This window comes from Colletotrichum godetiae (genome assembly GCF_030913485.1).
Source record: "Colletotrichum godetiae strain CBS 193.32 chromosome Unknown BDP55scaffold_2, whole genome shotgun sequence".
In the NCBI taxonomy this organism is placed as follows: Eukaryota; Fungi; Ascomycota; class Sordariomycetes; order Glomerellales; family Glomerellaceae; genus Colletotrichum; species Colletotrichum godetiae.
In genome coordinates, this window is record NW_026851250.1 from 1,828,880 (window position 1) to 1,841,853 (window position 12,974).

Sequence of the window (12,974 nt, forward strand, 5' to 3'; positions counted from 1 at the left end):
CTCGTCGGTGCGTCCATCTCATTCAATTCCGATTTTTAGAAAAGAGAGGGAATCCGGAGTCTCGTCTTCGACGTCGCCGAGAGCATTCACATCCAGGTATCTACTAAATGCTGTGTGGCGTGCATTCCTCGGCCCTTCCAGGCGCATCGGAATTCGCATCCGCCCACTACTGGGAGGCTGAAACTCGTCATCACGTAGCCGCGATGCGTAGCCTACAAGCTCCCCCATGCGTGTCAACTCGGACTTTGACATGCAAAGAGGAGGGGTGCGTCTGCAGCTTGTCAAAGCCAAAGGCCACCTCTTCAAAGGACTCATCTCTTAGCAGTGGAGAGGTTACATTCTTTAGCCCTGCTATTCAGCTTGGTGAAAGAGACCACTTGGCAATCATGCTTGACGCAAAACTCGTCGCGGCCTGGCGTTGAGGACGACTCATTCAATGGTCGGAAGTAGCCTGCCTAGTTGCACCCTCGACATGCCGACATCAGTATCATCGGCACTTCGTGCCTGTCGCGGTTACCATCGTCTTATTACTTTACTCAGTCGCCCTGTGGGGATCACTCAGATCATCCCCGCCTAGATGTCCATGCATCAATAGCACAGCGCACCCCTCAATCAATCCTTTGAACCATGGGAACTCTGTGTAGTGCTGTTACATCGCTCCAATTGCCTCACATTGTGAGTACTCCGTACAGGGCTGGAACATGTCCATTTCAATATTTCGTCGCCCTCTTCTCCTCCGTCATTCGCCCGGCACTAGAGGCTCCCAACCTAACCTACCCCCGGCCAGCCCGGACCACACCGGAAGCCTTCCCCGTCGCTCCTTTTTCGACCTCCTGCATTAGTTCCCGCGCCGTCCCAGCATCATGGTTCTTAGAACGCATCTTACTCGCCATGGAGGGGGAAGGCCTCTCGCCCACGCCCAGATGTGTAGGACCGTGCAATTCAGCTCTTTTTTCTTGGGGCTGGCTCAAGAGTGCATCGAGATGGGCAAATTAGCAAAAGAGACCTCGGACGCGGCAGGGGTTATGAACCGCCAGGGGTCGGTCGGTGGTCAATGGTCATGAGCGACCCAGAACACCACCATCGTCGGATCGGAACCTGGGGAATGGGGGAACAGACGGGGTTGTCGAAGATCAGATGCACGAAATGAGTAACCCGATGATTCGCAACAAATAGCCGGGGTCTCCCTCGAGGTCAAAGCTGAAAGGTTTGGTTTATACTGACCGAAGTCGCCATTACGGCCTAGCGTTCTCAACGGCATACGGCATCAAACTTATTGTGCCGCCCCGGCCTGCAATGAGACGAAATCAAGGTGTCTCGTCCACCCAAACTCTCCTCTAGCCAGAAGAGCTAGTCGTCACTTTGTCATTGCTTGGCTCTCAGCGAATGTGTCTGCGGAAATCCGCTCTACTGCAAAGATGACGGTGCTAGCCCGCATAGCGCTACGACGTTCAATCCTCACCGACTGTGCACCATCTCTCGCTCTACCACGCCCATTCCGCCCATTTCGCCCTATCCACAAGAGGCCAAGGCCATCATCTCAAGCCGGCTCACATGGTCTCGCATTCATGCAAGCCAACCGTCCCACGCACGGCTTGGGGCTATCAAACCCCCGTGCCCCCATACTAGACATACACACTAGACATTCTTTTCTTTCCGTACCAGCCGTGCCAGCCCCACGAAACTATCTCTTCCCCCCTGACTTTACATTAGCACAAGGCGAATAATGCAGGGGGTTTCTTTGCCTATATGCCTATGAATGCGGTATGATTGCCTCTCCCGCGTACGCCGCCCAGCGCGCCCGAACAAGAGGATCTACGGACGGCATCAGAACATCATTTTCGGGGCCCCCACTTCCCTCTTCCGATGGCGCGCTATCAGGGGGGTAAAGGAAGGGCGTTCTACGTAGTAGATTCGATGCTCCTACGACGCTGCACGCAAGCCTCGAGGGGCTCTTGACTCGTGGGAAGCGGGCGTGCCGGCGCGCGGGTCAGGAAAGGAGGCCACGCTTGCCACGGTATCGAGATCGTGGGTTGAGTAGGAACGCGAGAGAGGTTCGGGTACTGCAACCCGAAGGGGGACTCGTCATATCCTTCCCTTCCCCCTCCTTCCTTCATTCTTTCCTGCCCTTACCTCTAATTAGCCCTCCTCTCGGAGCTGTTCCGGGGTGGTATTGGGCCAAAGAACGGGATACATGTATTCCGACCCAGGCAAGACAAAAGTTTGGGCGCGCGCGGAGGAAGATCTTTATGGACGCCCGCGGACACCCGCGACATGCTCGATATATGGCTTAGCTTGGTCGTTTTTTTCCTTGCTCTGCCTTACGTAGGGCAGATCCTTTTGCTGCCGTTGTTTTCATGTATGGGTGTGTGTGTGTGCGCGCGCGGGCATGTTCTCTGTATTTGGCGCTATTCCCGGCTGATGGAGGGCTGGCCGCTTTGATGGCACGTTGTGAGTTGTTCATATGGATACTGCCGCTGGTTACTGGGTATTGGAGGAATAGGATTCTGGAAAGAGAAGCAAAAGGGGGTTGCTTGTTACGGTAAAAACGTAATCAGACAGGAAGGTTGTCAATTTGAGTTTCGGGAGTTGGGGAGGATGGCGGATGGGAGACCGCCTCCCCGACGTGAGCCGGTGAGACGCCTCCGGCTTTCGGTGATGTGGCCGGGCCGGAGGGCCGCTGCTTGGCTCCGAGACGGCGGGCCCGGAGCAGAGTTGAGTTGACGTCTATTCGTGCAAACTCTGGCGGTATTCGAAGTCTATTAGTTGTTATATCAGACGTGCCCTTCATGGACTCAACTTATTCGTGACCCCTTAGAGACGGACTACTAAGGGAAAAATTGATTAGCTGATGAGTAGATTATCTCCGGTTTGCTTCCTTTTGATACTACGTTCGGGAAGGGGCTCGAACATGCTGTATGTGCTGATCTATGACTCGCAGTTGGAACAGTGGTCTGCCATGATCATCTGCAATCCATTTGGATCGCGGCATGCGTGTAATATGAATGCATCTATTCTGCTTAGGTGAGGTCACTGATACCAACCTCACTTACGCTCGTTGAGCTTTCTGAGACTGAACACATGATAATAAGGCTAAGCGGTGAAGCGAACTTTCATCAGCTTGCCCACCATGTAATGTTCATACGTGATACAATCAGCGTTGGGTTCTGGCTCGTGTGGCTCAGGGTCAACTTGCTCCTTGTTCCTACCGAAGTAAGGTACGATTCGCTTTTCAGAACACTGCTCCTTAGTATTTTTAAAACTTAACCCTTATCCTTCTCTTTCTCCCATTGATAGAATATACCGAAGAGAATGCATGGACAGCGGTGACTTGTAGGCATAGATGTTTGCGTCTCTGGGTAGATTAGTTCCGTGAGTGAATGCTAGAAACGACATGCACCAGCTCAATAGGCGACTCAGCAGCCAACTCACAGGCCCACAGATCGGGTCACAAAATCGAAGCCTGGGAGAATTGTATTTGTCTCAGGTTTGAGTGGCTGGAGAAGATATATCAGTATTGAGCGGGCCCATCTGCTACTTGTATAAGAACAGCGGCCTGGCCTGGGGAGGACGGAGCTAGGTAGGAACGTCGCGAAAGAGGCCAGTCATCTCGGAACTGGATACAATTTGCACATCCACTGCATCGAGCAAGTCATTGAATATACGGCCGTTAATTTCATCTCTCTGTGTGCTAGCAGAGACGGCTCTCTATCAACTTGCCTATGAGGCAAGTTTGAATGGAGTTTCTTTCAAATTCCCGTTCAATGAAGATTAGAGTTAGAACGTCCCACGCTTTGCCCAAATATATGACCACGAGGCTGTATCAACAGCAGATCAAGTAGATAAAGATGGACGTTGGCCGTGTAATTTTAACTCTCTCTTGGCCCTTGGAGTCAGGAAGGAGACAGGAAGCAGGCTCTTGACTCTCTTGCGACCTGATCTTGTTGCAAGCAAGTAGTTGAGATCGAGCTTGAGTACTTCGGTTTTCCCCATGCGTGTTTTGCAAGGATACTGCATTGATAGTATTAATCCTGCGCCTGAATTCGGAGGCGTGACTGCACCGGCCAGGACAGTCTCTCGTGACACTGAGCCGGCCTAGCAGAACAAGGGGTGCAGGGAAACAGAGCCGTCATACAACTTTTGCCCGCCACAGAAGAACATCAAGATATGCTGGGTACTCTAGTAATCTTAATCGTGATCCTCTATGGCTGCTCATGTAATAATGGCAGTTGTGTCCACTTGGATACTATCCTGCGTCTTGTGGACCGCCCACAACTCGGACGCTTTCATCTCGAGCCTCTACCTGCCATGAGCTTACACGAAGAAACTGCTGTCCACTACTTTCTCGGCCTTCTTCTTCTTCCTACTCTCGCCTCCACCAAGCGTCGATTTGGGGCGTATGGCCTGAACAACACAGAGGAGAAGATATATTAGACTCTATCTGCATCATATCAGGAGCAGTCTAGGCGCTGCTGGTCGCTCGTGAGGCTAGAACTAATGATTAAGACAGGACGAAGCGTTTCTGGCTAGAAATGTGTCGGGGGTCATCGAGTACTTTGTCTTTTTGTGAAACATGGCCCAACATATGTATCCAGCAAACAGGAATTTGTTTGTGACCTTAATCAAGTGAACTAAAAGGGAGAGTAGGCAAACGCCGATGCCCTTGTCCACCGTGAATAGGTAAGGTCAACACTTGGTAGCTATAAGAGGAAGCAGAAAATAAAAGGAAGAAACACAAATAATTTCTAGTATCTGAGAAGTCGGCATGCATACTTAACGAGCTCCGATCACGCATCTTTCTCCAGGGGCTCACATGTGGAGTTAGTAAGATATTTAGGAGCTCTTTCTTCGGAAACGGAGCAAAGACCGCAGCTTAATCTAAGAAAGTAAGCAAGATGTTATAAGCGCTGGCAACGTTCTGCAGAGTGTTCGTTGGCAATACAAGACCAAAATACAAGGTCGATAGAATTTGCACTAGATTCCTGAGTTATAGACACATGTTCAACCAGGTGCGCCAGAAAGTGAAAGTTTTCAGCAATAATAATTTCATTAGGTCATATCGCTATGGTACAGCTGTACTAGGTATCATTTCATGCAATCCTCCTCATCCCTTCCCTTACAATCCACGGTGGGTATCTTGGTGAGAAGGGATCGAGTTCCTTCGACCATGGTCTCCATGGACACCGCCGTGCGCAGTCTCCGGCTCTCCAATATGCTTAGCGAGCACGGAAGGAGGTACCTGAGCGGCATCGGTAGGGTCCTTGGCGTGAGAAGATGTTCCAGCCCTGGGGTCTGTTGTCAGCCCCCATCGTTCCAGGATCGTTTTAGCCCTCGCTGAAATCGCTTACTGGGCGTGAGTCTTGTTTCCTCCAACGGTTTTTGAGCCGTCAAGGTCGGAGTCGACGCGAGGATCAGCCTTGTTCAAGAAGTCTGACTTGTGACTGGCAAGGTATTAGCTTGAGGTTCAGGGCGAAGGATTGGAAAGTTGAAGCTTACGGGCCAGCAGTTCCTGGGGCAGGGCCAGTGCCGTGGACGCCACCAACGGCTGAGCCAACGTGGCCAGCTGCGTTCTCGGTGTTGGAAACGCCGCCAGTGTGGCCGGTGTTGGGGTTGCCAGTGAGGCTGCTGTTGTGAGTGTTGGAGCCGACTCCGTGGGTACCGGTAGTGCCGTGGGTGCCAGTCAAACCCGAGGTGCCGGTGTGAGTGCCAGTGCTGCCGATGCCGGTGTGGCCGGTGGCACCGCGGTGGTCGCGGTCAGAGTCGATACGGGGGTCGGCCTGGTTGGCGAGTCTGGAGTTGTGGGTGCCGTGGGTGCCGGCGGGGTCGTCGTAGCCGGTGACATTAGAGCCGGTCAGACCGCCGGTGGTGCCGGTGTGAGTGCCATGGGTACCGGTGGTGCCGTGAGTGCCAGTCAGACCTGAGGTGCCGGTGTGGGTGCCGTGGGTACCGGTGGTGCCGTGAGTGCCAGTCAGACCTGAGGTGCCGGTGTGGGTGCCGGTGTGAGTGCCAGTACTGCCGATGCCGGTGTGACCGGTGGCGCCGCGGTGGTCGCGGTCAGAGTCGATACGGGGGTCGGCCTGGTTGGCGAGTCTGGAGTTGTGGGTGCCGTGAGTACCGGCGGGGTCATCGTAGCCAGTGACGTTGGAGTGGGTACCATGGGTACCAGTGCCGGTGAGACCGGAAGTACCAGTGTGGGTACCGGAGTGAGCACCGGTGGTGTGGTGGCCGGCACCAGCGGGGTTGCCGGTCAAGCCGCCGGTGGTGTGGGTGTTGTAGTCTTTGGAGTGGTCAGAGTCGACACGGGGGTCGGCCTTGTTCAGCGCGTCAGACTTGTGACTATGAGGTGTTAGGTGACAATTCAAATAAGAGTTGCGGCAGGTAAGACTTACGGGCCTGCAGTTGTGGGGGCAGGGCCATCGTAGCCACCAACGCCGGTGTGACCAGTGTGAGTGCCCGTCGCGTGGGAGCCGGTAAGGCCACCGGTGGTACCGGTGTGTGTGCCGTGGGTGCCCGTGGTTCCGTGGGCGCCGGTGTGGGTACCCGTGGTACCGGTGAGGCCGGAAGTGCCAGTGTGAGTGCCGGTGGTACCAGCAGGGTTGGCGCGGTGGTCACGGTCAGAGTCGATGCGGGGGTCGGCGGCGTTTGCTGCGCGACTGTCGTGATGACCGTGGGTTCCCTCAGGCGTCTCGTGCTTCTTGTCCGAAGACAGAGCGTCCTTGACCTTGTTGACAATGGAAGACATATTGGGCTATCTGATGATTTGGGATATCAAAATTAAATCAAATGGTTATGAAAGAGGTGGTTGTGGTTGTAAGTTGGTTGTGAGAGTTGGTTGTTTTGGGGTATCTTGTGTTATGATGAGGAGAGAAGAGAAGAAAAGACTGGACTGAGGAGGAGAGGTTCTGGAGGTTATATAGAATTAAAGACCATCGAGAAGCTGCATCTTCAAAACTCCTTTCCGATGGTAGATCATACAATTACGATCCCGATCCAGCAAGTAAGCCCCGTGGCTGGCCACCTCTCGCTCACTCTGTGACCACCCTTGCAACGTCTGCGCTGTGACTGACAACAATCAAGGAACCTGCATCACCGCGCCTGCTTGCCTGCTTGTCTAGGCCAGTCCAGCGCCAATGCCCATACATGCCGGCATGGATTCGGTTTGGTTTGGAGGAGAAAGGGCCGCAGAGGTGAGGGACAGCTTGGGCACTTACTTCATACATCGTCATAGGTCTTGGACGCAGGTGTCTCATTCGGGATACAAGCTTCAAAATTGTCAGCCAGTCGGGGTGAGGCGTTGGCCCAGGACTAGCATGGTCGGTAATGCGGTACATCTGCTCCGGAGGGAGACCGGGCCCCCCCCCTACCATACTGCATGTATCCCCCAGACCAATGGGGAACTGGTGAACTAGACCCAGTTTGCCATGGCTGGATGACGACCCAGCAGCATTGTCTGGCGTGACACTGCGCTTGTTTCCGTCAAGCCTTTTTGCTATGCTTCATAGGAGCCTCCCGTTTGACATGGTACACATGAGAATAGGGTACAAAGGTACTCATTGCCTCCCCGAAGAGGGCTCCCAAGACTCAACAGCACGCAACATGTCAAGGATTCGCCGTCATAGTCTAAAGACACGGCGGGTCACGACGGTTCGAGAGGGATGAAGATCTGTGGCTGGTGACGTTATAGGGCTGCGAGATGGACAGCAAATGTGGCGAAGACGAATGAAGAAGAATTGGGGACGTGTGGTTATTTTGGCTCGGACTGGAGTGTCCATTGGTAACCTGGAAAATCATGTCTCTTTTTCGTTAAGGTACGCTACCACACGTGGTGGAGGAGGGGAAGCTTCAGAGAAATCAGAAACTAGGTACCTAGCTGTTCCGCCTGGCGCTCCTGTTCGTCTCTCCGTCTCGTCCAAGCGTGACAAAGTTGCCAAGCTGAGCTGGCATCTGACTGGGGTAGCGCAGCGTTGGAGACAAAAACGAGAGACGGACCAGCCGCCGCGCGTCGTGTCTCACAGCCTATTCGGCGAGAAGTCTCAAGTTTTTTCCAACTCCTGCGAGCATTTGAGTGAGAGTTGTGAGACATTGGAGATCTCACACTTGGGTCCCTACGAAGGTACCTCTACATAGACTACGAGCCTGAGCCGGGCAAACGCAATCCGTGGTGGCGGTTGTACGAGGGGGAAAAGACGTGATCCGAGCTTTCTCGTTCGTGTCGTGTTCCTGGAGGCGAGAGGTCTTAGAGGTTGAGGTGCAGAGCCGTGTGGACTTTGTGGAGTGATGTGACATGGATCGAGGTTTGACATTCCCGAAAGCGTATGCTCCAGCCTCCGCCAGGGATACCCAGTCATCCACAGAACCAAGGCAACAGAAAGAAACCCCCCTCCAATGACGCAGTATGAAGGCTCGGTTAAGCGGCCCCACGTGTGGCGTTAGCTCAATGATTGGACACCCGGACTGGAGACCGGAGATGATGGGAGATTGTGATGTGGCTAGTGATCTCTGATCCTTGGTGTTTTCGCTGTGAGATTGTGCCGTAGTGTGGCGTCACATACTCCATAAAATGCGGTCATCGATGCTCAGCTCCTCGAAGCCGTGGCGCTAGCTGGGCCTGAATGCCTGTATGTAGCCTACTCTGACCTCCTTCTCTGACCCCGCCTCAACGCGGCCTTGCGGGGCATTACGCCATGCGGCTCTCATCGGACAGTCAGGAGGAAGCCGGAGGAACATTGATGAAGGAGGTGGGAGGTGGGGGAGAGTGAGACATACAGAGACTTGTCCTTCCCACCACATCTCTTACTGAGCCAAAGTAGCTCGACAACCATTTCTCGTCAGTCTGTTTTTACCCCTCCATGCCTCTCTGTTTGTTTCTAGGGTGACAACACAGAGGAGCCGATAACTTGACAATCCCCGTCCCCGTTTGGGAGATCCTGACAAGGAACCTGGATGCAGAAACCCAGCCGCCCCTTGCCCGCCCTTACATTTTTGGCCCCCTCCGCCTAAATAACGTCCAGAAATAACCGTGATAACCTATTGTCAGAGAGAAAGATCGCCGGGAATTCGGTCATACCAAAGGCATATTTGCGCGATTCCCATCCCACCACGCAGTCACAACACTCAAGCCTCGTAAACCTTTGCCGCCGTTCCTTACAGTGATCTGCCTAAACCCTCCTTTCTGCAAGACCCCCGCACTAAGTCATCTTCTTTGGGTATGCGTGACCTATTTTTTCGACGCCAAGCTAGTGGGAAAGAAGAAAATACGCGCTGGTCTTCCCGCAAGTCGGGCGCTCTCTCTCTTCAATCACACGTTTACGAGAACAAGCCAGTCCCCGAGGGGTGTTTGCCAAAAGTTCGAGCTGCTCTGCCGTGGTAACTCGAGGAAGAGTCTAGTCCCAAGTTGGAGTTAGAACTAAGGTGGTACGGCAACAGTAGCTTCAAAAGCGGTCTGGGGGGCCCCCAATTTCTGCTCAGCCCGCCCAGAGGTCTAGACACCAGACGTCGCAGGTCTCCCCCTCTGGAGTGATCGCGGATCGTGAAAGTTTAGAGAGATCTCACTTGTTGTCGGAGAAGAGCTTGGAGGGCGGGATCCTACGTAATTTCAGTTGCAAATGGTACAATGCTTTCGACCCAATGGTTTCCCGATGTCCCCGTCCTAACCCCGCTCACGGGAGCAGCAGACTGCAGTGGCTTGGGGAGTTTCGAACGAGGTACGGAGCAAAGAGTATGGGGAAACTTGCTTGACGCCTCACGCCCCCCCAAGACACGGTCCACGGTCTGTGGTTCTCTGGTTTGGAGCGGTCCAGAACTGCAGATTCCGTAGACCCCATCACGGTCCATCAATGATCAAGGGTCACGAGGAGCCTTTCTCAAACGCTTCTTCGCGGAGCACACGTCTGTTTTCGGAACGGGCAAAGGCGGTGGCCGTGGCGTGCATAGGTGAGGTGAGAGAGAGAGAGAGGAGACCCAGCAAGCCCGGGAGGCGGTCAGTAACCGAGGCTGGGCATTCGCCCTCCTGGTAAGAATGCTGTTGGTGAGACTTGGCTAGTTTGGTTTGCCTGCTTCCCTTCATCGCGCTTCCAACGGCTCTGCTATTCCATTCCATTCTCTGGGAATCCCTCTCAGATCCTGCGGCACTTGTTTGCCTAGTCTTCCCACGTTGTCTGATCCTTCGGTGCGAGCTCGCTAAGAAACTACGTCATTCACGAGGTTTAGCCGTCTCCTAGACCCTAGCGTCCGCGATCGCTTGTTTGCTGTCTATCACAACATCCCGATACTCCTCTTAGCACCAGTGTTGTCTCAAGTACGTAGAGATGTGCCGCTGTCACTATGGCGCGGCGATTGGAGCGGCAACGGGACTAAGAGTCTAAGTTCATGTGAAGCCGAAAAATGGTGCAGATTCGTGGTCCGTATGATCCACCTTATTCAATGAATTGAGACCATTTCGAGACAGGAGGGTTGGAAGTGGTGATCGCGATCCCGCACATCTCACGATCCAGGGTTTTGATGTCAATTTTGCGCACCACTGTGCAGGCCTTCAAGGGTCAACATTCTTATTAGATGGCATGTGCCGCCGTAAGCTCACTGGTCTGTCCACACAAGCGTTGGACCCCGTTGATAACCAAATGAGACCGGTCTCATCAAAAAGTCAAACGGTTCTGTGCCGTTACACACGTTTTCGAAGTTTGTCTCACGCCGGGCTGAAAACTTGACGCATCGCCGTACGCTGGTGCAGGCTCGCTGGCGTTGACAAAACAGACCATCCAAGACATGAGCTGCAAGATCGTCAAAAAAGACTTGGAAAATGTCAGAAGACTGCAATTGCGTTGGTAACTTCAAATTCAAATGCTTCCAGCGGCGGTGAACCTCCGAATGAAACATGTGACCATAATCATTCTGAATACATGCCGATCTCTTGCGCCTACCTCATTATTACACAGCGCTCGTTTTTGAAGTCATATCATGAACGGGAGATTGTTCGATAGAACGTCCGAATATCTACCTTCGAAGTGGGCTGCAGTCAGCATCCCCGAAACGTCGCGGCACTCATCCGGACTTCCTAGGGCTGCGGCCCCGACGGGAGACCCACTTGCCCCGGATCGCCTATTTGCCAAGAACCGCGGAGCTTTTTGCTCTTGCCGGCTGTCAGCAGCCGGATCAGGTGGTGATGCTAAACTGATAGGAACTCTGAATCGGGAATAAGGTTATCAGGGGTTGTTCAGATGCTTCGGTAGGTTGTGGCTTGACTTGTGGCTGTATCACCCGGCAGACACACGCACATATAAGAAGTATGCATGTATGATAGCGCATCTCATTTTGTGTGGTTTCCTTTGATGACTGGGTCCCGTTCATGTTAATCCTCGAGACCAGGAAAGCTGGAAACATAACCCTTGTTGTAGTGGCGAGCAGACGTCTACAACACTACATCCACCATGGTTGAGACGGGATGAACGTTGGTAGATAGGTTCTGTATATATTTTCATCGTGTAATGCGTCTATAAACCGTCCCACTCACGGTGACGTAAGGGGCTCACGGAAGCACGATATTCATGAACAAAGCAGCGTATAGTGGTGGCAAAATTCGATAGTATTAGGGTGTATGATATAGTAGGCAGGGTATTATCGGGTATCAGATCTTCCAGTGAAGAGTCAAGCCATTCTCTCATGCGTTCGTAAACAAAGCAAAAGCAAAAGAAAAGAACATGATTAGCCCTCCAACTCCTTCCTATTGCCGTTGTCCATCAAGGACGTAAGCGCAGGACATCATTAGAAGACAAATATGGATAGTGCCACACATTTCGTTTGGATTGTACAAGCCAATGAGAACAGTGCGGCAAGGGTATCAAGGAAGTGTCGGCATTCGAGAGGTACAGCACACGCTGCCTTAGACGCGCGAAGAGCGGTACCAGCGGCGGCGGCCGGCGGGGCGGCTGTCGGCAACGGCGGTGCGACGACGGACCCAGAAGAGGCCGACGAGGGCAGAGGCGAGCCAGACGATGGCGGACAGGAAGCAGAAGGCAATGTTGGCCTTGTTGCGACCGCAGGCATCACCGCGGGGGTGGACGTTGCTCCAGTCAAAGATGGGACCGCAGCCATCACCGATAAGCTGTTGATGACCATGTTAGTTTTGATCGGAGTTTGGTTTCCAGTAGTAGAAGAGAGTATGTGATGAACTTACGTTGACAAGCAAACCAAAGGCGACAAACCAGAGGATGCTGAGGAAGATATCCATGGGCCAGTGAATGAAGCTTCCCGAGAAGGGCAGGAGCCATATCAAGGCGAAAAGAAGCGACAAGCTGGCCACCACGATGGTGTAGATGTAACGGCCATTGTCCCACGACGAGGTGTTTTGAGTCGCGTGGAGGTAGGCGCCAGTGATACCAGCCACGATGGCGGCAAACACGAGCTGAGCTCCGCGGAGGATGAATTGCACAATACGATCAATCGCCATTGTGATTGATGTTGTTGGCTTTTTTGACAATCTTACAAGCTTTTTTTCGTAAGAGGGTTTAGAGTGGCTTGGGATGATGGACTTGTCGCACGGAAGGTCTGCTGATCTTGTTGTCGGATGGATGAAGAACCAAAGTGGAAGGGGAAAGTATGAGATGATATTACTCTATTTATCAACCTCTCCTCAGGATAGGCCGAAGAAGAATTGTGCGACACGGACCAGTAAGAGGAGAGTCACATCAGGATGACGATCTGGTGGTAAAGCAGGTTTGTTAGGTAGGCCATGGTCTTGGGGAGTCCTGCAGACTTTCTCGTCACCGCCGAGCACAACAGACGCGTCTGGATCACGGCTTGGATGTGCCGATACTTTTTGACTAAAGCGCTGGGCTTACCCATTTTGACAAACAACATCCATCCAGCAAAGGGGGAAAAAAGGTTGTCTAACAGGAGGGATGTGTAACGACACAAGTCCCGAGACCTTTGCTGCAGGAAGACGGCGGTACACGCGCAGAGTCCCTGCCAAGATACGA

General features: G+C 53.1%; 4 protein-coding genes across 4 annotated transcripts; 1 reads left to right on the forward strand and 3 right to left on the reverse strand.

Moving 5' to 3' along the window:
• Positions 1 to 1,814: 1,814 nt before the first annotated feature.
• BDP55DRAFT_140195 (uncharacterized protein) lies at positions 1,815 to 2,237 on the reverse strand. The gene has a single exon (XM_060565560.1). It carries the CDS (start codon positions 2,115 to 2,117, stop codon positions 1,902 to 1,904), a length of 216 nt encoding a protein of 71 aa, XP_060436464.1. The 5' UTR covers positions 2,118 to 2,237; the 3' UTR covers positions 1,815 to 1,901.
• A 1,890-nt stretch (positions 2,238 to 4,127) lies between these two features.
• On the forward strand, positions 4,128 to 4,696 carry BDP55DRAFT_643910 (uncharacterized protein). The gene has a single exon (XM_060573544.1). It carries the CDS (start codon positions 4,168 to 4,170, stop codon positions 4,432 to 4,434), a length of 267 nt encoding a protein of 88 aa, XP_060436465.1. The 5' UTR covers positions 4,128 to 4,167; the 3' UTR covers positions 4,435 to 4,696.
• Positions 4,697 to 5,028: 332 nt separating this feature from the next.
• BDP55DRAFT_643913 (uncharacterized protein) lies at positions 5,029 to 6,860 on the reverse strand. The gene is made up of 5 exons (XM_060573545.1): positions 6,390 to 6,860; positions 5,948 to 6,336; positions 5,497 to 5,890; positions 5,349 to 5,441; positions 5,029 to 5,285 (listed from the first exon to the last, which is right to left on the reverse strand). Exons 1-5 carry the CDS (start codon positions 6,740 to 6,742, stop codon positions 5,117 to 5,119), a joined length of 1,398 nt encoding a protein of 465 aa, XP_060436466.1. The 5' UTR covers positions 6,743 to 6,860; the 3' UTR covers positions 5,029 to 5,116.
• A 5,018-nt stretch (positions 6,861 to 11,878) lies between these two features.
• BDP55DRAFT_626259 (membrane-associating domain-containing protein) lies at positions 11,879 to 12,445 on the reverse strand (the record flags this gene model as incomplete). The annotated part of the gene is made up of 2 exons (XM_060571614.1): positions 11,879 to 12,100; positions 12,173 to 12,445. The coding sequence occupies 2 exons, from the start codon at positions 12,443 to 12,445 to the stop codon at positions 11,879 to 11,881; spliced, it is 495 nt and encodes a 164-aa protein (XP_060436467.1).
• Between the last annotated feature and the right edge of the window lie 529 nt (positions 12,446 to 12,974).